General features: G+C 40.9%; 1 protein-coding gene across 1 annotated transcript in view; it reads left to right on the forward strand.

Annotated features, from left to right (window-relative positions):
* LOC110168344 (tensin-1-like) overlaps window positions 1-27,785 on the forward strand; it is a 349,684-nt gene that overhangs the window by 296,414 nt on the left and 25,485 nt on the right. Inside the window, exons 18-20 of the mRNA XM_055153272.1 lie at window positions 4,970-6,262; window positions 19,382-19,563; window positions 20,494-20,620. Of these exons, the coding sequence (XP_055009247.1) occupies window positions 4,970-6,262; window positions 19,382-19,563; window positions 20,494-20,620 (1,602 nt within the window). The remainder of the gene's footprint in view (window positions 1-4,969; window positions 6,263-19,381; window positions 19,564-20,493; window positions 20,621-27,785) is intronic.

Raw genomic sequence — 27,785 nt, forward strand, 5'->3', positions numbered from 1 at the left:
AGGCCCGGCTCTGCTGAGCTTCTGACATCTGACATGATGAGGCTTTGACAAGCTGCTATGGCCACCAACTTGAATTAATTTGAATGCTAATAGATTGTTTATTGTATATTTTAACTTCCTATTTATTTATTTGTAAAAGGACAGCACATATTAATGAACATTTAAAATGTAAATATGTAACTATTATAGCCAACGTGGCTGATTTCCATCTTCAGTCCCTCGACAGGTTGATGTGAAATCATCTACAGGATAGAGAAAACAACACCAATCAACAATCACACAAAAGTACACAACACCAGCACACTCTCAATACACACAACACACTCATCATATACTCACTGTACACACAAGTCATTTCAGACCGTTCATTTGAAGTTCGAAGTCAAGAGTTAAACAGTTAAACCAACCCTCAATATTAAAAAAAATATATGTAATTTGGTTAAACATGGAGACATATTTGGCCATTGAACATCATGTTTTAAAGTTTTAGAAAATGCTGCCAGTGTTGAAAGTCCTCGTACATGAGCTGCTCTGTGTTTCATGTTTGAGCTGCTCGATAAGTGAAAGAGTTTGTCCAAAAGCACTTTTCCTAAACGGCACAGAGCAGTCACCTTTAGCGCTGCTCTTGTTGTACGATTTGAATTTCTTTTCACAAACTCCTTTTGACGAGGTGGAGCAAGATTATTAAAAACTTTCTTTACCAGAATACCAGAATTTACCTGCATATTTGATTGTGTTGTCCCAATTAAGAAATATGTACTTGCCAAGTATTCTGCAATAGTGATAAATTGTGGCTTTTTGTCTAATATTTTAAGTGTTTTTTTGTAGATAGTTTCAGCTATTTTAAGAGGAGTTTTGCTTGTCAGAGTCCAACTAGTAGTGCAGTAATTTAGGTGCGGCAAAATAATTGAATTTAAACACATAATTGCAGAGTTTGTTGTTAGATTATTCCTTATATGACAAATTTGATCAGTTATAGTTGATTTTATTCACTGTTTGAAAGGTAGTCAGTTGTGGATCCAATGGAACTCCGAGATACTTCACTTCATGGACCAGTTTCAGTTTTGTTCCAAGCACGCATAATAATCATAATCACTTGCTAGAAAGTTTTAGGTGAATGGACTTTAAAAACACAGAGGAGCACTTTCTGAATAAACGGTGTTGATTAGATAGTTTGGAAAACTCAAGAAAATATACAAAATGAATTTAAAGAGCACATTTTCGGAGCCTGCGATCAGTCCGAGCTTCCGTGGTCCTGTTTAGGAGTTTGATTTTCAACAAAAACATGAGAGTGACTAACTGAAAAACTGCTAAAACTAAAGCTTAGATTAAAGTCTAACAAAGCCTCAGAAGTATATCGATTTGAGATGGAACGGGGCGTTTTAAGCGTATTTCTTCCTCCACCAGGACGTAGATTTAACATGACATTAGAATCCCGTGTTTTCGTCTGTGACATGTTGGCCTGGAGGTTTATGTAGTGTGAGAGTTGGACTGAGCCGCTCCGGAGTGAGTAGCGGCCTGTGGACTCGCTGGTGTTTCACTTGCCTCAGATTCGGTTCATTTCCTGCAGTGGGAAAAGGAGCCAGAGATTCATTCAACAACAGCTGTTTGGAAATAAGCTCAAACTGTGAATCTATATAATACACTAAAGTTCAGAGAGTGCGTTGGTTGTCTTCAGGTCATCTTTCTCAGGTATTGTTTTAAAAGTGCTAATGGACTTGTTCCTACTTAGATCTAGTTCCCCAACATTTATATTCTATTAAATGTTTAGTAATATTGTTTCTAGAGATCGACCAATATGTGTTTTTTCATGGCTGATACCGATACCGATTGTTTGGAATCCAGAGGAACCAATGGCCGATGACCTCTGCCGATATTTTTTGGACAATACGTAGGGTCGATTTTGGTCATTTTGGTCAAATTGAAAAAAAATAATAAAAATCTACTTCGAATTCAGTACAAACTCATCCATAACCTCATTTTACAATAAACTGTGTAGAGAAAGTGTGGTCGCGTTTTTGGAGTACCCTCTTTAGATTCAAGTGTTCAAATAAAGCTTTATGCGTGTATTTTCAAGCACGTTTAAACAGCTGGTTGGGCCAAATGTCGGCCTCTTCTGGAGATTTAAAAGCCAATAGCTCATTGTTTCCCAAAGAGTGGGTTGCAAGAGATTTTTTTTTTGGGGGGGGGATCACCTTATCACAATTACGTAGGTCTGCATTGTACATATACATACATCTCTGTGCAACCCCCTTTTTTTCGCCAGTACTACCTTGCCTAACCAACTTTCTGTGGGAAACAAAGATTACCGTTTTTCCTTGTTTAAAACTTGAGTACCGTATTTTTTGAATCATAAGGCGCATTTAAAATCCCTTAATTTTTGGAAAAAATCAACAGTGCTCCTTATAATCCGGTGCGCCTCATGTATTAATTCTGGTTACGCTCAGTGACCGCGAACCGATTTTCACATATATTCCACTGTGTTGTGTTCTTTAGTTCAACAGAAACTGAACCGCATCAGCGCACAAGGAGCAAGCTGTTTTTTTTTTTTTTAGTGCTTATAGTTTATGCAAATGAGCCATGTGGTTTAAGTTTTGTTTCTGTAAAACGTAAACAAATGTGCGCAAAGCTGCATTAAACACATTATTACTCAATGCATATTTGAGTTCTTTTCGTAGGAAATTAAAAAAGTGTCAAGTCTAAAGTGTAGTCCATTTGTTTCACTTATTTTTAATCTGGTGCACCTTACAGTCTGAAAAATATGGTAATACTAATTGTTCACAGAGACACTCAGAGATCACTCAGTCAGCAATAAAATATCCTCATTAATGTTCAATAATGGTCACAACTTTGTTTCATGATTTACGAATAATGTTTATTGACTTGGGTCGCTAAGATTTGTGATTCCCTAGAAAAACAGTTTGGGGAACACTGTAATAGCTGATACGCTAAAAATAACAAATATACTTATCGGTCTGTCTCTAATTATATCTTCATTTTTATTTTAGACAAGCATTATTCAGCAATTGTGAGAAAACAATTGCGAACTTTGCTTTCAGTGACCTGGGTTAGTCCATATGGTGCACAGTGTACGATGAAATACTGACATGTATTCCTTTGATTTTAGTAAAATGAAATGACTGAATGAAACTGTAGTAACTGTACTAAAATTCATTATCATCGAATCAATCATCATTCTGAATTTTGTAGAATAAACTACTGGAGTTCTGGAGTTCTAACTAGAGATAAACTGATATATCAAGGCAGATATTTTGACCTTTTTGTGTATCGGTTTTTGGCCTTAAATGTTGGCACAGGTCGATTTTTTGTTTTGGTTGATCTGCTGCCTAAAAATGCACACAAAACTTTATATCAACACTTTAATGTAAACAGCGCTAAATGTTATAAACAGCATTCTTAAAGGGTTGAAGTAAAAATGCAAAGTTTGTACTGAATTTAAATGCATAGATCAAAATCGGTCCTATATATCAGCCCAAAAAATATTACATTTCTTGTGCAGTTACTAACGTGCGACTTTATTTGCATCAGTAAAGGACCCTGCACGGAAACATGAACCCTCAGGACAGTCCAGTCTTGTGCAGTTCAGTCTGGCTATGCTTCTGTTGTAGGGAGTATTATACCTTTGATGATGTATGAAAAAATAACAAGGACTGAGCCGGCAGAGAGCCCTCAGTACAGAACAGAAATGAAAATTCTCTAACACTGAATCAGGGACGCACTGATCCAGCTTTTTCCGTTCAGATACCAATTCCGATACTATAGCTTCAATTATCTTTTGATAACCGATATCAGCCGATAACAGTACAGAGACTGAGAAAAACGTTTATTTCCTTTCAAACTAAAATAAAATAAGACAAAACTGATCCAAATGTGTTCCGTAGCTGTTATTTACCTCTCATGTAACTACAAAACAGCTTCGTGTAAATAAAATGTCAAATATTGTGACACTTTCTGAGCAAACTACGACCAGTAAATAATCTTATTACATCATTGTGTATATCCAATCAGGATATCAGATGAACCAATATTTAGAAGCCAATATCCGATCCAGCTATTGTTTTCAGTATCCCAAGACTGAATGTGTATTTGTAGTACATGTGTCTAATTTCTTCCTGACACTACTGGTGCAAAAGGCCATACTTCGGCCTCTTTAATGGGTACGGGTTCATTTTCTCAAAATGATACCCATACTTAACCATACTTACATTACAATAATGTTGTAGTACTCAAGGCCGGTCTTGCTCCCGAGACCGGCCTCGAGACCGCTTTCTTACGGTCTTGGTCTCATCAAATTCAAGCACATTTGGACTTGGTCTTGTCTCGATCTTGATGGTGGTTGGACTTGGTCTTGTCTCGATCTTGATGGCAGTTGGACTCAGTCTTGTCTTGGACTCGAGGTCTGACACTCGACAAGTGTGATCATATTTTATTACGGCCAGTAAATGTGCAAATGCTGCTAAATATCACTACAAAACCAGTAAGATAATGTAACTGTAAATGTTATGAACTTGAAAAAAACACACTTGATTCATTTTGAAGTTGTTTTCCGTAAAGTGCCAGAGGAAGTTCTTTTAAAGGGGTACAGGGTCCAAAAAAGGGGCACCGAGTCTTTAAGTGCAGTACAGTTTGCTTGGCTTTTTTTAGGCCTAAATGAAAATTAATCAGATAAAATTGAGATAGATTTATATATAATATATGCCAAAATAACTGTAAAATACAAATCAATGTAGAAAATGACAAAGATGGTCTTGATTTAGTCTTGATGTGCCATTGCTCAGTTTTGTCTTGGTTTCAGACTTTAAAAGTCTTTGTCTTGTTTCAGTCTCAACTCTCAAAGGTCTTGATCTTGTCCTGGTCTCGGGTCCATGTGGTCTCAAACAGGTCTTGGTCTCGACTACAACACTACATTACAACCATCCTAATCTGTCTCTTTCTGTCTCTTTTGCAGACGTCATCCACACCCAGGGCCCACTGGACGGCAGCCTGTACGCCAAAGTCCGCAAAAAAGACTCCATCGACCCCCCGGTGACCTCCAACGGGATCCCCCCCTCTGCGGCTCTCCCCTCCGTAGACCAGGCCCTCTCCGTCAGCAGCGACTCGGGCAACTCCACGGCCTCCATCAAAACCGACCGCACCGATGAAAACACCGCAGCGCTGCCTACCGTCTCCGCCGTGAACCAGCAGAACGAAACCAACGCCGCTCCACCGGTCCAGCGCCCCATTAGCCCGCAGGAAAAGCAAGAGTTAGAGCAGCTTCTGAGCGGGTTGGAAGGGCCTATGCACAGACAGCCATATTTGTCGACGGCGAATGCGAACAGCGGCGCTATGTTACACCTTGTCCCGGCGCAAATCCACGTAAACGGACACGGGACCATCGGGATAGACCGTGAAACCGATATTTTGGATGACGAACTGCCAACGAGTCAAGAAGGAAACAGCGTGGACAGCCTTGGGACCTTTTCCTCCTTGGAAGATCGCGCAACTCCGGCGGAATTGTACTACCAATCGGAGAGCGGCGTCAACGGGCAAGACCACGTTATGTATTTGGAACGGACTGCGCCGGAAAAGCCCAGCGAGATTCTGCCGTCCGCTGGCGACTACATGGTGACGCAAAACGGGAATATGTACAGATCGCAGTCTTACGGAGCGGACACGAAAGCGCAACCGCAAGCCCCAGCGCGGACCACGAGTAGCAAGGAGGCGGTGCAGCGTGGGTTAAATGTTTGGCAGAAATTTGGCGTCACGGAAGAGCCAGTTACCGATGGAATTATCTTCAGCCCGTCTAATATGGCGATGCCGAGTCATAGCCACAGTTTACCGCAGTTCCCGCACCGTAGCTCTGCATCGCAGCAAGAAATCGAACAGTCCATCCAGACGCTAAACATGCTCATGCTGGATCTGGAGCCTGGGAACGCCATGCCGAAATCTCAAAGTGTTCCGGTGCAAAACGTCGTCACCGCGCAACCGTCCTTTGTGCAAATGCAATCCCGACCGAGTTTCAAAGCAGATGCAGGGAGTCAAAGCAGCAGTTTTCCGGTGAGTTCGGAGGTAACGCCAGGAAAACGGAGTACGCCAGAGCCGAGGCAGATACAGGAAGTGGAGAAGGGATATCTGTCGAGCGTGTCCAAGCCGGCTGAGGTCGCAGAGCCCCCTAGTGACGGTTCGGCGTCACTGCAGGCGAGAGAGACGGAGCCCGAGGAGGTCTTCAACGTGGAGGGACTGGTGAAGCAAAGAGTGGCAGGTAAAGACCATTTTAAAGGTTAGGTTATGTAACGTTTCTGGTGGGGGATCCACTACCTGCTTGTCTCTATCTGTCAAAAATATTATCTATCAATTAGAAGTTTTTAAAAGAACTGTATGTAGCCTGCAATTTTTTAAACAAGGTACTACAATCACAACTGAACCTGGGTTGCAAGAGCCTCAAAATACAGCAGGCCCAGCGCAGGTAAGGTGCCTGCCTAGGGTGCCACATGTGTCTGTGGCGCCATCTAGTTGTAGCAGTCACTATATTTTCTTTAGCCTACCTACCTAATCTGGAATTTCCACTGACCAAAATGTGCAATTGCAACACTCCCCTGTACGAGCCTAAGCCGAACAAAATATTAACAAACCCAACCGACACCCCCCCCCAAAAAAAAAAAACGCTCCATATGACGCTTGATCCGTGAAGACTTCGTAAAATGAGGTTTACAAATCTTTTTACTTAGAACGATTTCAATTATATACATGGTCCGAATACACCGACCGAAAATGACGAATGTCACTAGCTAGACCGAAAGAACACTTTGCCATGAAGCATTGCGGCCAAGTTTATAGCGGCTCTTCCTGCTCTCAATTTGTGCCGCATCCGCTGTGTTACAGACAAATAATCTGTCTGTTTTATAAAGTGAATCTCTGGTCCACTGGCAAAAAAAACGGGAGTAATATTTGCAAAGGGGCACCAACATCATTCTCACCTAGGGCGGCTAATAGGCTAGAGCTCTGACCTGCAGATAGAGACACATCCAAGTTTGTCTCATTCTCAGTTTATGGACAGAACCTTCAGAATTCCCTCCCTGAACTGCAGAGGCTGCACTAGCACTGACTCATGACTGGCTGCAGGTGCTGGGGTTTAGGTAGTGACCATTCAGATCAGAGAGACGCATTTTAGGTTTAAACTGATCGGATTTCAGCATTGAACCCCATGCCCAACCCAGATATAGAACTCATTCTGCGTATATACAGTTCCTTTAATTGAAAAAAAAATTAAATAAAAAATACTGGAAACATGCATTCTTACTGAGAGTGGGGTCACCGCTCCACAGATCTGTTACTCGTCTCCATGGAGACAAATAACTTAAAACCCTTCCAGACTGATGGTATCATATATGGTACCAGAGAATATGTTTTATATAACCGCGTATAACTTTCCAACCATAAAAGATTGAGAACAGGAACTTTGTTTCCCACCAAACACATGAGCTCCACCCATTTTTTTTGCCATTTGATTGGGCCAAACTTTGCCAAAGAGTGTAGTGAGTCAAAATGGTCGATGTGTTTGTAACAATTGAAAAAGCCACTCGAAGTGCAGTTATTTCTCAAATAAATGGAAAATTAAAAATTACGCATCTTGGTCTGTATAATTGCGCATCCCTTGCTATTTTTATTTTCACGTTTTTTTCAGGCCAAATGTCTGAATCCAAATGTAATAAACTCCATGGAAATGCAGGAAGTGATGTGTCTCTGTGTCCTGGACCTGACACCAGCTGTTTCCATTAGGGATGGGCATGATTAATCGATTAATCGATAATTGATCATTAAGAATTTCATCGATTACGTTGATTTTAATCGACAAACCGAATGTAGGTTGCTGTGTGTAGTGTGACCAAACAGGTGTGTACATGTGTCTCTGCACTCAGAAGGAGCGAGACACAAACAGAAACATTCGGTCAGTCTGAAATATACCAAAGCACAAATGTGTATTTAACGATGATTTGTACAAGAAATTCCACACTTTCCGTTGTGTTCGGGACAAGTGTGAGTCCATGTGCACAGTGTATAAAGCAGCACATATGTTTCGGTGTCCAGTGGGAAAAAGCTTTACCAGGTGCGAGTAGCACAATGTCGACGATGAGTCCCCACCTCCCTCCCCCCGTACGGTGTCCTGGTTTTGACAAACGCAAATCTGGTCACACTAACCTGTATTCACCTGAGACATGTTTTTTAATCCGACAGAAATTGACCGCATCAGCGACACAAGAGCTGTAGTTTTATCTTCGCTGAGTTTATGCAAATTAGCGATGCGGTTTTAAGTTTTGTTTCTGTGAGAGTTGAGCAAAACTGAATTAAACACATTATAATGTCAAACGGGCTGATGTGGCTCTAGAGTGGTTACAGTTTATTTGTCGTAAAGTTGAATTTATTTATGCAGATTAGTAATGCAGATAGTAATAATAATGATGATCATTTTAATATAAAAACGTTAATGATTAATCGATAATCGATCGTTAATTCTTCCGACGATCCATTAAGAAAATTTCACCGAATGCCCATCCCTAACCCAAACCATGAAAAAGTGTGACTTATAGCCCGAAAAATATGATACTGTGAAAGATGCATGTAAAGCAATAACATCTCCATAACAAGCAGGTGGTGTTTATCCTGCACCTGAAATGTTACATACTGTTCCTTTAAGTAGATTTAATGACATAATTTTGTATCTGTAATTAAACTGTAGGCTCCTTACAGTGCTTTGACATCTGAACCTATTCTCCATGTGTCTGCACCAGTTTTAGGACTTTCCAAAGATATTATATGTTATTGTGAATTGTTAATTGCTATGGCAACAGTGCTAATGATCACCCTTAAACCCATCGATAAGCTCAGGTACCAGCAAAATCCATCTCTTATTTGAGATATTTTCCACACAAACCCTTGTCAGTTCCTCTTCCTGTTTCTTCTCTCTCTGTCTTCTTCTCTCTGACCGTTCATCTCTTTACCCAGAGTTCTCGGCTCGTGTCCAGATATCCAAAATGGCGGCCCGCTCGTCTCCGCTGCCCGACGCGCGTCGCTCTCACGCTCTCTGGGGTTGGTTGGTCTGTGTAGGACTGTGCTCTGTGGAGTGCTGTGGACTCTGGCTCTGAGCTTGTTGTGCTTGCGCTTCGTGTGATTCTGTCTTTGTGAATTTTGTCTTTGAACTTTTTTAATGTGTCTGGATCTCGTAAAAAGGCACTTAAGTGGTTGGTTAATGACACACGCGGTCAATGGCACGCAGACTTATCTCACAAAACGAACATTTCAAACTCGATTACGATACTAAAGAATAGACTTGACACTCATTACCAGTACCACAATGCTAATTAAAAAGACTCTTTATTTTGACAATAGAATTTAATTTTCAGCATTAAATGGTAGTACTTTTCTATGTAATCCCTCAGTGGTCCAGGTAGGTTCCATAGTGGTCCATCGGTGTCTACTAGTCCAGTGTTTCCCAAACCTTTTTTCTGGGGACCCATATTTTAAAAGTCACAAATCTTGGCAACCCAAGTCAATAGACATTATTTGTAAATCACAAAATAAATTTGTGACCATTATTGAACATTTATAAGGCTATTTTATTGTTGACAGAGTGATCTCTAAGGCAATGTTCAGACTGCAGCCTGAAGTGACCCAAATCCGATTTTTTGGCCCCTATATGACCTGTATCTGATCTTTTAATGACAGTCTGAACGACACAGATCCAATTTTTTCAAATGTGACCCAGACCAATTGGATATGTGCTCCTAAAACTGATACATATCTGATCTTTTGACATGTGACTTCAGTCTGAACGGCCAAAGTGCATTCATCCACCTACACGTTATCAACAAGCCACAAACGTCACTATTCTGCGCTGAAGTAGGTGAAAATTGTTAATGAACTCCATGTCACTGAAGTGAAACACATCACCACTCTTGGCTCCGTCTCCACATCCACACGTTCCTTTCAACGGACGTCGCTGCCGCTGTCCCACAAAACACCACGGCCAAAAACCTCGTCCTTCTCCTTCTCAGTCTCCTCCTTAAAACAAGTAAGTTGTTCATGTTCTGGCTCTGGTACGAGAGGAACTTTAAAATCTCCAGTTGCTCAATGCTGCGTCCATGTTTGGACAACTTCTGTAAACACAGAGACGCTCGCTGCGGTTGACGTCGTCATGTCTCCAGTGCACATGCGGGACACTTTTGGGCCGTTTAATGTTCACACTGAAGATCAAATACAAGTCACATTTAATTGGAAATGTGAACGACCTCGCAAACACATCGGATTTCACAAAAAAATCAGAATTGAGCGTTAAGCCCTGCAGTCTGAACGTAGCCTAACGTGTCTCTCTGCACAATTAGTATTACCGTATTTTTTGGACTATAAAGTGCACCGGATTATAAGGCACAATATCAAGAATGTTGAATTCTCGTCTATTTTCATACATAAGACGCATTTAGCGACACAAACGGACGACACTTGAGACTTGAGACTTTTTTTATTTCCTACGAGGAGGACTCAAATATACATTGAGTAATAATGTGTTTAATGCATCTTTGCGCACATTTGTTTACATTCTACAGAAATAGAATTTAAAACCACATGGCTCATTTGCATAATCTATAAGCATCATCTTCTGTTGGACTAAAGAACACGACTCACTGGAATATGTGTGAAAATCGATTCGAAGTCAGTAAGCACAACCAGAATTAATACATAAAGTGCACTGTAAATTTTTCTGAAAATTAAGGGATTTAAGTGCACCTCATAGTCCGGAAAATACGGTACACAAGTTTTAAACAAGGAAAAAGTGAGGATCGCTACCCAGTCTTTGGGAAACAATGTACTAGTATGTGCTCTTAAACTTGTTCTGATACAGCTCAAGATCATTCTAAAGACATTCAGGAAAAGTTTATGTTTCGGTCTTGTCAGTGTGACTTTTTTACTGTATTGATACGTTATATTAGTATTGATTAATGTCTGTTTTTTGATACTTTTGACAACTTGGGCACAGACTAACCTCATCAAAGCGCTGCACAATCGACGAATAATATTGCAACACTGGATTGTGCTCGATGTGTGTGTTGCAAAGATGTGCACTTGTTTTATGAATCCTGCGTTTGTTGCATGCACGGCCTTGTTTTTAATTCTTTATATGTTGTTACACATGCAGAACAATCAAATGACACAGATTAGACTGGGAGAATTTGTGTATCATTCATTCGTTTGTTTTTCAAAATAAAACCAAAAATAAGAAAATGAAAAAGCAACAATATTTCCATTATTTGTTTCCAAAACCAAAATGAAAAAAATGGATAACGATTTTTTATTATTTTTATTTTTTTTCAGTTTTCAATTTCATGTTTAAATGAATAATGAAAAAAGAAAACAAAAAAACAAAAACGGATTATGACCGTTTCCCATTTCTGTGACTTAAACTGTGATGCTGGACTTTTGCGCCGCATACGGACTGAACCAGGACTAAAACAGGACTAAACCAAGTCTAAACCAGGTCTAAATCAGAACTAAACCAGGTCTAAATCAGAACTAAACCAGGTCTAAACCAGGTCTAAACCAGGTCTAAACCAGGACTAAACCAGGACTAAACCAGAACTAAACCAGGACTAAACCAGAACTAAACCAGAACTAAACCAGGACTAAACCAGGACTAAACCATGTTTACCAGGACTAAACTGGTCTCAGTCCTGGTCTGGTCTCGATTTGGTCCCGGTCTGAGTCCTGATTAGTCGACAGTCTATGTGGACACACCTCCGGGCCTGTCGCGACACTCCTGATCCAGTCCTGATCCAGTCCTGATCCAGTCCTGGTTTAGTCCTGGTTTAGTCCTGGTTTAGACCTGGTTTAGTCCTCGTTCAGTCCTGGTTTAGGACTGAGACCGGGATCAGACCAGGACTGAGACTGGTTTAGACCTGGTTTAGTCCTGTGTCATTCCTGACTCAGTCCGTATGCGGCGCAAAAATCCAGCATTGCAGTTTAAGTCACGGAAATAATGAAGAAAACACTTAGTTTTTTTTTTTTTCGTCCTTATTTTTGGTTTTATTTTGAAACATGAATGAACGAATGCTGCACAGATTTAGGAGGAGAGCTAAAGAAAGAAGGCTGCGGTGGTGCGGTTCAGGTCTGTGTCAGGACGTGGTCTGATCTGATCCGGGTTTGATGTTTGACTATGAACCCGCCCGAAGACTGGAGCTTTAAAAGAGGACGTTGAACAAAGGACACAGTGTAAAAGAGTGGACCTGCGGCAGACCTCCTCTCCGGCTCCGCGTTGTTGGGCCTGGAATGTTTGGCAGGATTTAACAGATCCGTCCTGCGTGTGTTCAATTACAGGTGATTTCATCGGACTATTAGAGCACTTGTTTAGCGGCGCTGCGAGGCTCTGCGGAGGCTCTGCGGAGGCTCTGCGTTTGCTCTGAGTCCAGATAAACCGGAGCGTTTTCACTCTGAGCCCTGTGGGGATCTACCTCACCTGACCCCCCGTCCACATCTGCTCTGTGTCTCTGCTCCCAAACGCAACCAAAAACACACCAACGCCGCTTTTTCCTGGACCCTTCTCTCTCTTTCTCTCTCTGTCTCTCTCTCTCTCTCTCTCTCTCTCTCTCTCTCTCTCTCTCTCTCTCTCTCTCTGTTTCTCTCTCTCTCTCTCTCTCTCTCTCTCTGTTTCTCTCTCTCTCTCTCTCTCTCTCTCTCTCTCTCGTTTCTCTCTCTCTCTCTCTCTCTCTCTCTCTCTCTCTCTGTTTCTCTCTCTCTCTCTCTCTCTCTCTCTGTTTCTCTCTCTCTCTCTCGTCTCTCTCTCTCTCTCTCTCTCTCTGTTTCTCTCTCTCTCTCTCTCTCTCTCTCTCTCTCTCTCTCTCTCTCTGTTTCTCTTCTCTCTCTCTCTCTCTCCTCTCTCTCTTCTCTGTCTTTCTCTCTCTCTCTCTCTACTCTTCTCTCTCTTTCTTTCTCTTGTATTCTCTCTCAGTCTCTTTCTCTTTATTCTCTCTCTGAGTATCTCTAACTTCCCTCTCTCTATCTTCTCTCTCTCCTCTTATCTGTTTATCACTCACTCTCCTCTTTCTTTCTCTCTACTTTTCTCTCTCTCTTCTCTCTCTCCTCTTCTCTTTCTGTCTCTCTCTTTATCCTCTCTCTCTGTGTCTATCTGCTCCCTGTATCTCCCCCGTCTCTCTCGCTCTATCTCTCTCCTCTTTCTGTCGTTCTCTTTATCCTCTCTGTGTCTCTCTCTCTCTATCTCTCCTCTTCTCTCTCTCCTCTTCTCTCTATGTCTTTGTCCCCTGTGTCTCCGTCTCTCTCTTTATCCCCTCTCTCTCCGTCTCTCTCTTTACCCCCTCTGTCTCGTCTCTCTCTTTACTCCCCTCTCTCTCTGTCTCTCTCTTTACCCCCTCTCTCTCCGTCTCTCTCTTTATCCCCTCTGTCTCCGTCTCTCTCTTTATCCCCTCTCTCTGTCTCTCTCTGTCTCTCTCTTTATCCCCTCTCTCTCTCGTCTCTCTCTTTATCCCCTGTGTCTCCGTCTCTATCTTTATCCCCTCTGTCTCTCTCTGTCTCTCTCTCTCTCCTTCCTCTCTCTCTCTCTCCTTACATTCTGTCAGAACAGCTGGAAAACATCAGCTGTTGCCATGGCGAAGGGGCGGCGGCGTTGTGGAGCGGTGCATTGTGGGTACATCTGTTTCTCCGTGTGAGGTGTAGAAGAAGAGAGAGAAAGCGAGAGAGAGAGAGAGAGAAAGCGAGGGAGAGGGGGAGAGGGGAGGGGACGTCATGTTTTTAAAGATGACAGCATCGAGTTTGGAGCCAAGAACAAGCTATTTATATAGAAAATATACACGGGCTAAAGTTATACGGGGCCTCACAGTGGTAGTAAAAGTACACGGAAAAAAATATATCTTGGAAATACAGGAAACAAAAAGTATTAGGCCCGTTTAAGGAGCCTGTACACCGTTTTTTCCCGCACGTATTTGAAAAAAAAAAAAAAAGAACATGTCTCGGGAAAGTACAGATTTATCGTATAAGCAGCTCTTGAGGTCAAAAGAAGTCCACTGTCTACTGTCTGCATCGGATTATAAAGAGCTGTGTGGCGTCTGAGAATCCAGGAAGTGCGCTGTTAGCATGCTGGTACTTGTTTGCTCCCGCTCTGGTTTCTAAAAGTTGTGAAAAGTGCTTAGAAACTCATCGTGGTGAAACATTTGAGGCTCTGAGTGTGTACGGTGAGCGAGGAAGAACTTTGGATCACTGCAAAACTTTTTTTTTTTCTAAACGTTTTTTAAAATGTGAAGCAGTTCGAATCTGGGTTTGGTTTGGTGCTGGTTTAGTCCTGGTTTAGTCCTGGTTTAGACCTGGTTTAGACCTGGTTTAGTCCCGGTTCAGTCCTGGTTTAGACCTGGTTTAGTCCCGGTTTAGTCCCAGTTTAGTCCTGATTTAGTCCCGGTTTAGTCCCGGTTTAGTCCCGGTTTAGTCCTGGTTTAGTCCTGGTTTAGTCCTGGATTAGACCTGGTTTAGTCCTGGTTTAGACCTGGTTCAGACCTGGTTTAGACCTGGTTTAGTCCCGGTTTAGTCCTGGATTAAACCTGGTTTAGTCCTGGATTAGACCTGGTTTAGTCCTGGTTCAGACCTGATTTAGTCCTGGATTAGACCTGGTTTAGTCCTGGATTAGACCTGGATTAGACCTGGTTTAGTCCTGGTTTAGTCCTGAATTAGACCTGGTTTAGTCCTGGTTTAGACCTGGTTTAGTCCTGGTTTAGACCTGGTTCAGTCCTGGTTTAGACCTGGTTTAGTCCTGGTTTACCTGGTTTAGACCTGGTTTAGTCCTGGTTTAGACCTGGTTTAGTCCTGGTTTAGTCCTGGTTTAGACCTGGTTTAGTGGTTTAGACCTGGTTTAGACCTGGTTTAGACCTGGTTTAGACCTGGTTTAGTCCTGGTTTAGGTTTAGACCTGGTTTAGTCCTGGTTTAGTCCTGGTTAGACCTGGTTTAGACCTGGTTTAATCCTGGTTTAGACCTGGTTTAGTCCTGGTTTAGACCTGGTTTACCTGGTTTATCCTGGTTTAGTCCTGGTTCAGACCTGGTTTAGTCCTGGTTTAGTCCTGGTTCAGACCTGGTTTAGTCCTGGTTTAATCCTGGTTTAGACCTGGTTTAATCCTGGTTTAGTCCTGGTTCAGACCTGGTTTAGTCCTGGTTTAGTCCTGGTTTAGACCTGGTTTAGTCCTGGTTTAGTCCTGGTTTAATCCTGGTTTAGACCTGGTTTAATCCTGGTTTAGTCCTGGTTTAGTGGTTTAGTCCTGGTTTAGTCCTGGTTTAGACCTGGTTTAGTCCTGGTTTAGTCCTGGTTTAGACCTGGTTTAGACCTGGTTTAGTCCTGGTTTAGACCTGGTTTAATCCTGGTTTATCCTGTTTAGTCCTGTTTAGTCCTGGTTTAGACCTGGTTTAGTCCTGGTTTAGTCCTGGTCCTGGTTTAGTCCTGGTTTAGTCCTGGTTTAGTCCTGGTTTAGTCCTGGTTTAGTCCTGGTTTAGACCTGGTTTAGACCTGGTTTAGTCCTGGTTTAGTCCTGGTTTAGACCTGGTTTAGTCCTGGTTTTAGTCCTGGTTTAGTCCTGGTTTAGACCTGGTTTAATCCTGGTTTAGTCCTGTTTAGTCCTGGTTTAGTCCTGGTTTAGACCTGGTTTAATCCTGGTTTAGACCTGGTTTAGTCCTGGTTTAGACCTGGTTTAATCCTGGTTTAGACCTGGTTTAATCCTGGTTTAGACCTGGTTTAGTCCTGGTTTAGTCCTGGTTTAGACCTGGTTTAGTCCTGGTTTAGTCCTGGTTTAGTCCTGGTTTAGACCTGGTTTAGTTTAGTCCTGGTTTAATCCTGGTTTAGACCTGGTTTAATCCTGGTTTAGACCTGGTTTAGTCCTGGTTTAGTCCTGGTTTAGACCTGGTTTAGACCTGGTTTAGACCTGTTTATCCTGTTTAGACCTGGTTTAATCCTGGTTTAGTCCTGGTTTAGTTGGTTTAAGACCTGGTTTAGTCCTGGTTTAGACCTGGTTTAGTCCTGGTTAGACCTGGTTTAGACCTGGTTTAGACCTGGTTTAGACCTGGTTTAGTCCTGGTTTAGTCCTGGTTTAGTCCTGGTTTAATCCTCTCTACACCGGTGTTTGTGAGTGCTTTTTAGGTCAGATTGGGCTGCGTCTCATTCGTCTTTCATCGCTTCCTTCTCCTCGAGTCTGTAGGAAATGGACAGAGGAGACGCAGCAAGGACAGAGGATCTAAACTCCTCACTGAGACCAATAAAACAGATTCTTTTCTCTGATGTCCGCTCCTGAAGCCTCCCTCAGGTTTACTCCTTCCTTCCGGGGTTTTCTTCGGGACACCGCTTAATATGACACATTTGATTGACAGCTGAAAAAGGAGAGGAATCAAGGAGAAGGAAGCGAGGAAAGAGAACAGAGACACATCCCCAGAGATATGTAATAGTTTTGAAAGTCAACCAATCGATGGGCAGCACGTGTGTTTAGTCCAACAATCATTTCATTAGTCGATGACAACCTGAATCTGACATGTGGTTTCTGCATCACTGTTTTTTCATGTGAGTTAAATGTCCGTATATTGATGTAAGTGTTTTGTATGTGTGGTGTGTAAAATGATCATGTTTTTACTTAAAGACGCACTGTGTCACTTTTCTGGTGGGCAGTATGACCCTTCCTGGTCTTCACAGAGATGTTACTGCTGCGCTGGGAATCTGCTACAGTTTGACCTTAAACACATCCTCCTTACATCCAGTGTTGGGGAGTAACAGATTACATGTACCGGCGTTATGTAATCAGAGTACAAATGATGAGTAACTGTATTCAGTTACAGTTACTGTTTCAATGAGTGGTAATTAGATTACAGTTACTTTGTTGAAATAAATGGATTACATGGATGCATTCACATTTTGGGCTAAACCAGGACTAAAACCAGGACTAAAACCAGGACTAAAGCAGGACTAAAGCAGGACTAAACCAGGACTATACTAGGACTAAAACCAAGACTAAAACCAGGACTAAAACCAGGACTAAAGCAGGACTAAAGCAGGACTAAAACCAGGACTAAAGCAGGACTAAAACCAGGACTAAAACCAGGACTAAAGCAGGACTAAAGCAGGACTAAACCAGGACTAAAACCAGGACTAAAGCAGGACTAAAACCAAGACTAAAACAAGGACTAAAGCAGGACTAAAACCAGGACTAAAGCAGGACTAAAACCAGGACTAAATCAGGACTAAAACCAGGACTAAAGCAGGACTAAAACCAGGACTAAAACCAGGACTAAAGCAGGACTAAAGCAGGACTAAAACCAGGACTAAAACCAGGACTAAAGCAGGACTAAAGCAGGACTAAATCAGGACTAAAGCAGGACTAAACCAGGACTAAAACTAGGACTAAACCAGGTAAAATCAGGACTAAACCAGGGCTAAACAATATGACACTTAACAGTGGGGTGGACATAATCTTTAAGAAGAGAAAACATCTTATGTTAAATTATTCTAGTTTTTGTTTCTCTACACCAAAACAAAAGTCTGTTCATGGAGACTTGGGCTCAACAGCCAATTTGAAGAGAACAAACAAGAACTTTCAGGATGTGTTTGATACATTCATTTAGTTTTAAAAAGCATGACAATATCAAGTAATCCAAAGTATTCAGATTACGTTACTCACTTTAAATCATTTAATGGATTATGTTACAAACTACATTTTGGGGTTTGTAATCTGTAATCTGTAGGGGAAAACATTTTAAAAGTCACCTTCCCAACACTGCTTATATTGTCCTTTTTACATCGCTTTTTGTCAGTATTCTCAGGGAGTTTGGCGCTAACTGAAGGCACTGCTCTGTTATTTAAATTAGACAAAATCTGACCAGAGCTGACTTGACTGAAAATGCCTAAACAAGACCATGTACATTTGCTGCAGAATCTTGCACGGGTCCATTTTTGGAGACCCACACCCGCGCAGTACAGCACCACACCCGCCCTTTAACCTGTGATTATATGAGAGTTAAATCCGCACCCGCCCGGACCCATTAACATTCCACCCGTTACCCGCCCGTGCCCGTAATAAATCGGAGTCAGCCCATTAGTCCAGGACTAAACCAGGACTAAAGCAGGACTGAACCTACGCTGTGTCATTAGCAGATTATAAATATATACACTCCACAAACCACAGAGCCCATTGACAAGACTACACCAGGACTGGACCAGGTCTAAACCAGGACTAATCCAGGAATGAACCGAGATTTAACCAGGACTAAACCAGGACTAAACCAGGAGCGCAGCCTCCGAGTCTTTCACCTCCGAGTCTGATGGGTTTATGTAATAAATATACTAAAGCAGGAGTGTCAATCTCAAATTCACAGAGGGACAAAATTCAAAACTGGGACTAAGTCGTGGGTCAAACTAAATATTTAAATTGTTGGAAAATATCAGCAACATTTGCATGTTTTTTCTTCTTTTGAAATATTTTAATAAGAAAAGGTTTAACATTACATAAGTATTCGATAATAGTTTTGCTTAAAGCGTAATATAAAATAATAACAACATTTTAAATAAATAATGTCTCTATAGCCTGTCTGTAGTGGGCGAGCAACTCTGATACATATTTGATATGATCTCACGGGCCAAATTTGGCCCCCGGGCCTGAGTTTGACTGGTCTGCACTAAAGTCTCTCTCAGTCTGGGTCGTTGTTCTGGGAAAAGACTGGGAAATGTCACTTGTTTCCAGGGTCCATGGTCTCCCGTTCATCGTTCACCTGACCCGCCCATGTATAATCATTACCCGCCGTCATATCCGCCTGTAAAATTCCAGAACGATAAAACCCGCCGGTTTCAGCAACTACGTAGCAACAACCCGGTGCAGGACTCTGACTTGCTGTTTTAAATCAGTGTTTTTATTCCATTGTTAATTCTTTAGTTTTCACACCATCTAAAAACTTTTTTCTCTGTGTTTTCTAATACATTCTGCCAATTTATAGAGACGCATGTAGAGCACCCCCGGCGTGATGTCAATGCAAATTATCAGTTGCTGAAAAATGCTGGAAAACATGCCTTGTTACTGTGAGTGAGATCTGACGTGTAACGTGGTCAGGTGGATCTAGATAAGTTTAATGGCAGATTGTCCAACTTTTTAGGCAAAAAAGCAGTAACATCTCCATGGAAACAAGCAAGCTCCTCCTCCAGAAAAGTTACACAGTGCTTCTTTATATTTAGTGATTCTTAACCGCCGTTTTGACGCACAGCCTTTAGCCAAAGCTTTGCCGTGTCTGTCTGCGAAACGCCCACTGTTTGCCCCGATGAGAAGAGTCGGTTACAGTGAGCAGAAGATCATTTTCTCGTTGTGTTTTCAGGAGTCCAGGCCCGAGCCGCGTCCCAGGATGAGCCTCCGCAGACGGCCCGCAGGCTGCCCTCGGACACCCAGCCCGAGAGCGCCGCGGACGGGTCAGACTTCCCCCTGCGCTCCCCCGTCCGCTGCGTGTCTCCGGAGTTCGTCAACGCCATCGCCCTCAACCCCGGAGGGCGCCCCAAAGAGGTACCTCAGACGAAAACACAGCGAAAACAGGCTCACCCTCGCTCAGATCTGAAGATGGGCGGAGCTTATATGTTGTTGCACCGTGATTGGGTGAAGCTGCTGTCACTCAAAACAGCTACAAATGACGATTGAGGTTTTGATGATTCTCAGATTTTGACTTAATTTGGTGGGATGATGGGAAGACGTTTGGAAAGACGCGATTACAACTTCCGGTGGTTCGTCGTAAGTCTGACAAAATCTAGAAACAAAATTTGAAAATGTCCTAGTCTTCTTCATCTGCATGTCATTGTAGCTTTCCATTATATTCAATCAATCAAAAATGATATTATATTATATTATTAAACAAAACATATAGTTTAAAATAATTACTCCTGGTCATTTTGGACGCATCGTTGCACGTTTTTGGGGATCTGATTTCTCAAAAAATCTCATGTAACCTTTCCCAGTAGAATTTCAAATATTATTAAGAGTTTAAAGTGTAAATTACTGCAAGGAATTACTGAAAAAGATAAAACATAAACACAAGAGTACAGGAAACAACTTTATAACTTATAACTTTTTGGTTGGGGGTCCGTCACCTTCTTGTTTCTATGGAGATGTCATTGCTCTGTCTGGAATGTTCCACAGTGAAACATTAAACAGCTCTACTTTACATTTATTCAATTACAGGTGGATTTATTGCTCAAAAGTACCTAGAAAAACAGACATTCTGACTGTGAGTGGGGTCGCCTCTCCACAGATCTGACCTGTAACTCTGTCTGGTTTGGTCTCCATGAAGATATAAAGGTTTAATGCCATACTGTGAAACATTCCAGACAAAACAATAACATCGCCATGGAGAAAACACATTTGACGGACCCTCCAACAGAAAAGTTACACAAGTTTTTTTTGTTTGTTTTATGAAATTCTCTGGTTGTATTTCTTTCACAGAGACACATGCACAGTTACCGCGAGGCCTTCGAGGAGCTGGAGGCAGCGCCCCCTACTGTTGGTGGTGAGGTGTTACCCCAAACCCCAGCCTTCCCCGTGTCACCGCAAACCCCCTACTTCAACCTGTGTAAGTCCCCCACCCGCTGGCAGAGGGCGCTGTGGAGATCATGAGAATTTATGTGATTTATTTAAAAAAATGCTGAAACTATAGCCAGAAGTGAAATGAAAATAAGTGTTTAATTTTTCTGTGATAATCCAATGTCAAATGTTACATATTAGGTAGTCCATTTTTTTTTTCTTTCTACTGACCTATGAACAACGTTTCCTTGAAGTTCCATCCTTCAGAGTCTTTAAAGGTCCTGTATTACACAAAATTGACTCTCGTGAGCTTTAAGTCATGTTATAATGTTTTTCCTCCTCAAAAACAGACCTGGAGTTGTGTTTTGTTTCATTCACACGTTTGAGTAACTCTTTATTGTTAGTCTGTCGACATCTCCAAAGCTCCAGATGCTCTGTTTCACCTTGTGATATCATGTAGTGGTACTTTTCAAGTTAACAGATTGGCGATTCCAGGGCTGAAATGATTCTAGTGAAGGTGTATGAAGTTTAAAACACAATGGAGCACTTCCTGTATTACCACATGGCATCACAAAGTGGAACAGAGTGTTTCTGGAGAAGAATTCAGTCTTAATAAGAAGGATTTGTGTGTTAAACATCCATCCATCCATTTTCTTCCACTTATCTGGGGCCAGGTTGCAGGGACAGCAGTCTAAGCAGGGACTCCCAGACTTTGTTCACTCCAGTTCCTCTGGGGGGCTCCCAAGGTGTTCCCAGTCTAGAAACATAGTCCCTCCAGTGTGTCCTGGGTCTTCCCCGGGGTAGGACATGTCCAGAACACCTCCTGAGGCAGACGCTCAGGAGGCATCCAGAACAGATGCCCGAGGCACCTCAACTGGCTCCTCTCGACGTGGAGGAGCAGTGGCTCTACTCTAAGCTCCTCCCGTGTGACTGAGCTCCTCACCCTGTCTCTAAGGGAGCGCCCAGCCACCCAGCGGAGGAAACAGGACAAGATCACAGATACAAGCGGTCGTAATTGGCGTTCGAAATGTGTTAAACATGTGTGAATGAAACAAAACACAACTCCAGGTCTGTTTGTGATGAGGGAACTACATTAGAACACAGATCAGAAAATGGCCCTTGGACCATTGGGCCCTTTAAAGTACAATTTGTCACCTTAGTTTGCAGATTTTATTTGCAATTGTATCTTAAAATGTCCACTTCCCAAGGACCAAATTGAAGTAGTTTGCGTTCTGTGGTAAGTCTCTGGTGCACAGCGTCAGCCCACACTCCAACCCCCCTCCTCCCTCCTCCCCTCCCTGAGCTCGTGAGTGACCCCTCTCCACAGACGTCGTCCTGCACTGCTTTGGCATGGCAGTGGCACAGCAGCACGTGTGAGAACATCTGGTTTAGTTTGTCACATTCTCAGTTTATGAACAGGCCTCAAGTGAAAACTCAGAACCTCCAGGATTCCCTCCCTGAGCTGCGGAGGCTGCACTAGCACTGACTCATGTCTGGTGCAGGTGTTTAGTTCGAGACCGTTCAGATCACAGAGAGACAATTTAGGTTTAAACCAACTGGATTTCAGCATCTAAACTGGCAACGCAAATGAGAAAGTCATATGAGGCTCATTCTGCTTCTGATTGGAGAATCATCTTGACCCAAAACACCAAATAAATCCAAATCTTCTAAACAGTTTCTTGAAAGGTTCATTGTGCAACTTTTCTGGTGGATGGTCGGTCACCTGCTTGTCTTCGTGGAGATGTTATGTCTTTGTCTAGAATCTTCCATGATAGAGATAAAACCTGTAAACTACATTACACGTCAGATCTGTGGAGCAGCAATCCTATTCACAGAGAGAATGATTGTATTTTTGAACAACAAAAGCTCCTGTAATGAATAAATATTACAGTAGATAGATGTGTTTAACGTCATACCATGGAACAGTCCAGGAAAAGCAATGACATCTCCATGGAGACGAGCAGGTGATGGTCTTCCTGCAGAAAAGTTACACAATGCACCAGAGCAGAATTATCTTCTTTGTTGTGTCTTGTAGCTGCAGCCAGTCTAATCCAGAGAGCTTCCGTCTAAACCCGTGTGTGGGCTGGAGCAGACAGTCAGGTTTATTTCTGTGTTTACACAGATTCAACTAGAATCCTAAATTGTACTAGTACTAAAAGTACTGGTCACATGTTCAGAGTAGTACGGGTTTAACTTTCTACACTGCACAAAGTTACGTACTGTACCTTTAGTTTATACCAGTGGTGGAAGAAGTATGTTTCCATTTTGTTACTTAAGTCAAAGTAAAAGTAAAAATACTCAACTCATCCTCAAGTAAAAGTATAACACAAAAAAAAATCTACTTACAGGGTTCCCATGGTCATGGAAATCCTGGAAAAGCCACAAAAATTGAAATGTCATTTTCCAGGCCAGGAAAACTCATACAATTTTGTAAATTCAATGAAAGTTTTGGAAAAGTCATGGAATTTTAGTATCTCTTTCACTCAACTACAGCGTTCTGTTAAGTTCTCATGAGGCTATTGTGATTATTTCTGAACGTCTGCGTCTTTTGTTTAAAAGAGACGACATAAAATGCATTGACAATAGGGATGTAACAATATCCAAACATCACAGTATGATATTATCACATCTTACGGTACAATATTTATTGCGATATTTTGAATATAATTGTGGATGGGACACTTTTTTACTTTTAAAATACCCTGACAAGATTTTTGTGTGAATTATTTCCATCATTATCCCAAGAATTCAGATAAAAAATTTATCTCTTTATGCACTGAAAGTAGAGATGTAATGATATCACAGTACGATATTTTCATGATGTGCATCTCATCTCTATTTATTGTGATAGTTTGAAGAGGCTGATATAATTGTAGATGGGACTCTTTTTTGCTTTTAAATACCTTAACATGATTTTGGTGTAAATATTTTCATCATAATCCCAAGAATTCAAGTCAAAAACATTTCTTCATGTTGTCTACGCTGAAATGAATCATGGGATATGTAGTTTCTGATGTTCATAAGCTGTTGCTTCTATAAAACCATGCATTTAAACAGATTTACTTGTCATTCGATATATTGTGACAGCTCACGATATTACTGTGAGACTATGAGACGATATGATATCACAATATTTAGTTTATTGCTACATCCATAACTGAGAGTATTTTGAATGTTAAAAAACTATAATCCCAAACCATACGGTGAGTGGAAAGGGTTAACATTTCATATTTAGCCCTAAAAGTCTGATCAATTCTACACAAAGTCATGGGAAATTCACTTTACGTCATGCAAAAGTTATGGAAAAGTTTTGAAATTTTGTCAGTGAAAAAGAGTGGGAACCCTGAACTTACCGTATTTTCTGAACTATTAGACGCACTCTTAAGCTTCCATCCCCACCAACAAACGACCGCGCGCCCCGCAGTCCAGAGCACCCTTTAACGAATCCACTCGAGTGTCCCAGCACGACTTCAGTAAACTACAAAGCCGCACCACCCACAGAACACACAAACACACACGGAGCAGACAGAGACCACACAGCGGAACACACCCACAGACACACTCATCACTCCACGCCGACGAGGAACGGAACGGAGGAACGAACCGAAAAAGCGAGTGCAACGTGCCACTTCTAGACACAACTGAACAACTGAGTCACTGCGAACACGCCGACAATCCAGCGGCACCCTCCCTACACACCACAACTGAACAAAGCCCAGAGTCACCGTGAACGCCACAAACAAACAAAACCACTCACCCATCACACTGTTGGGTTTCCTTTAAAGTTTACTTTATTACGGTTTATTTGTGAAATAAAGTTTGAAAATAGATCATTTAATGACAGTGCGCCTTATAATCCAGAGCGACTAATAGCCCGGAAAATACGGTAAGTCGCCATTAAAAACTTTATAAAGACTAAAAAGTAAAAAGTACTGATGCAACAACAACCAAAATATCGTGATATCGTATCCTAAAAAGTCTCACAATAATATCATGGGCTGTCACAATATATCGAATCCCAAGTTCCTTTGTTTAAATGTATTGTTTTATAGTAACAAAAGCTAATAAACATCGGGAACTACATATCCCATGATTCATTTCACTGCAGACAACATGAAGAAATATGTTTTTTACTTGAATTCTTGGGATTATGATGGAAATTATTCGCACCAAATCTTGTCAAGGTATTTTAAAAGCAAAAAAGTGTCCTTTCTACAATGATAACAGCCTCTTCAAAATATCGTAATAAATATCGAACCATGAGATGCATATCGTGATAATATTGTACTGTGAGATTTGGATATCGTTACATCCCAAGTAAAAAGTATTTTTGTGCATATTATAACGCATCAAATTAAGTGATTTATTTATTTTATTTTTTTAGACATTTGTATATTTTCGTTTGCTAAAATTTGGAATGTGTTAATAATAAACTTCTCAGATTTTTCAACAAATCTCAATCTAAAACTGTCCACCACTGTTCCACCACTGGTTTATAAGCCTCTGCGTATAATTTAGGATAAAAAATAAAATTTAAAAAAAAGGCCAAAATGAGGATCTTATTTTATTTTGCAATGAAAAAGTTGAATTATTTGCTGACATGTGAAGAGTGTGAGGGTTCGGTAGAGCAGCTCTGGCATGCACTCACATCCCGGTACGTGATAAAACCCCGCGATCGTGTTTGTGTCACTGTTTTTGTGCATGTTTTGGCTGCAGCCGAGCACCGGGCATGACCTCTGACCTCTGACCCTGTGATCTGTGTTTTTATTGAAGTGTGTGTGAGCAGCTGCTACCTGTAACAATCACTATGAGAACGATTTAAAGCTTTAGACATTTTTAAACCGGAAAGTTTACAAGCGAGTTTGTTGCTGTCACTTAAAGGTGCACTGTGGAACTTTTCTCATGGTCTCCTTTAAAGCTCATGTGTTACTCAAAAGTGACTCTTGTGAGCTTCAGGATATGTTAGAATGTTGTTACCTCCTCAAAATCAGACCTGGAGTTGTGTTTTGTTTCATTCACACATGTTTGAGTAACTCTTTATTCTTAGTCTTTGTCTTCTGTTCCACTTTGTGATGTCAGGAAGCTGTAAGTCAGACATGTCAAACTCAGGCCCGGGGACCAAACTTGGCCCGCAATATAATTATATTTGGCCCACAAGCAGTGTTGGGAAGGTTACTTTTAAAAGGTATTCCCCTACAGATTACAGATTACATACACCAAAATGTAGTTTGCAACGTAATCCATTAAATTACTTAAAGTGAGTAACGTAATCTGAATACTTTGGATTACTTGATTTGCTGTAGATAAGCAAAGACGAGGATATTTAACCATATTAAAAATATTATTGATAGAAAAGGAGGAGACACGTCCACGCAGCATGATTTTGTCCTGTTAAATCCTGTTTTAGACCTGGTTTAGATCTAGTTTAGACCTGGTTTTAGTCCTGGTTTAGATCTAGTTTAGACCTGGTTTTAGTCCTGGTTTAGATCTAGTTTAGACCTGGTTTAGTCCTGGTTTAGTCCTGGTTTAGATCTAGTTTAGACCTGGTTTTAGTCCTGGTTTAAACCTGGTTTAGATCTAGTTTAGACCTGGTTTTAGTCCTGGTTTAGATCTAGTTTAGACCTGGTTTTAGTCCTGGTTTAGATCTAGTTTAGACCTGGTTTTAGTTCTGCTTTAAACCTGGTTTGGATCTAGTTTAGTCCTGGTTTAGATCTAGTTTAGACCTGGTTTTAGTCCTGGTTTAAACCTGGTTTAGATCTAGTTTAGTCCTGGTTTAGATCTAGTTTAGACCTGGTTTTAGTCCTGGTTTAAACCTGGTTTAGATCTAGTTTAGACCTGGTTTTAGTCCTGGTTTAGTTCTGGTTTAAACCTGGTTTAGATCTAGTTTAGTCCTGGTTTAGATCTATCTTAGACTTGGTTTTAGTCCTGGTTTGATCTATCTTAGACCTGGTTTAGTTTCCAGCAATGAGTGGAATTACCAAAAAATAAAAATAATATTAAAAAAACATAAAAATAATGTGAAACCAGGAAAATACCACCATGTAATCCATTTATTTCAACAAAGTAACTGTAATCTAATTACCACTCACTGAGACAGTAACTGTAACTGAATACAGTTACTCATAATTTGTACTCTGATGACGTAACTCCAGTACATGTAATCTGTTACTCCCCAACACTGCCCACAAGATCGTATCAAACATGTATTAGAGCTGCCCGCCGGCTACAAATAGACTATAGAGATAGACTATAGACTATTTAAAATGTTATTATTTTATATTCTGCTTGTTCTGGATTCAATGTTTAAGGTAAAATATAAAAATATATATATATATATATTAAATATTTATTTTAATAAGAAAAGGTTTGACATTACATATCTCGAAAGAAGTTGTTGAAATAAATATGTAGTTTTTAATTTTGGCCTCTGTGAATTTGAGTTTGACACCCTTGCTCTAAGTTTTCAAATTTTACTCCTTTTATCTTTTGTTCTGTAGAGATTGGCAATTCCAGAGCTGAAATCATCCAAATAATTCTAGTGTACTGCAAAAAACTAAATCTAGTCAAGTTAAGATGACTTGAATTAAGAAAGTTTGATCATGATTTGAGCAAATTTCACTTTGACAAATAAAATGATCTGCCAGTAGATCAAAAGTTTTTGTACTTACAATATGAAAACACATCTTTCTGCACTTAAAATAAGAAAAACAAGAGCTTTTTGCACTTAAAATAAGAAACAAAATCAAATGTTGCTTGAATTAAGAAAAACACATGTAGATAATTTGACTTGTCATGTTGAATCAACTCAAATAAAGTCAAATGTTCTTTATTTAAATCATTTTAACTTACCTAGATATTGTTTTTTTTTCCAGTGTGAAGGTGTGTGGAGTTTAAAAACACAGTGGAGCAATTCCTGTATTACCACATGACATCACAAAGTGGAACAGTGTTTTCAGTTTGAGAGAAGAAGTCTCTTCAAAGTCTAAATGTGCAGGATTTGTGTGTTAAACTTGCGTGAATGAAACAAAACCAAAACACAACTCCAGGTCTGTTTGTGACGAGGAAACAACGTTAGAACATGAATCAGAAAATAGTGGACCCTTTAAGATGTTACTTGTGTCTGGAATGTTACATAGTATGGCATTAAACTTATCTATTTTGCAGTTTTGTTCAATAATATTACAGTGTATTTATTGCTCTAAAACAAATAGAAA

The sequence above is a fragment of the Boleophthalmus pectinirostris genome, unplaced genomic scaffold (assembly GCF_026225935.1).
Source record: "Boleophthalmus pectinirostris isolate CB_2022bp ecotype Guang Dong unplaced genomic scaffold, ASM2622593v1 HiC_scaffold_1, whole genome shotgun sequence".
Taxonomy (NCBI): Eukaryota; Metazoa; Chordata; class Actinopteri; order Gobiiformes; family Gobiidae; genus Boleophthalmus; species Boleophthalmus pectinirostris.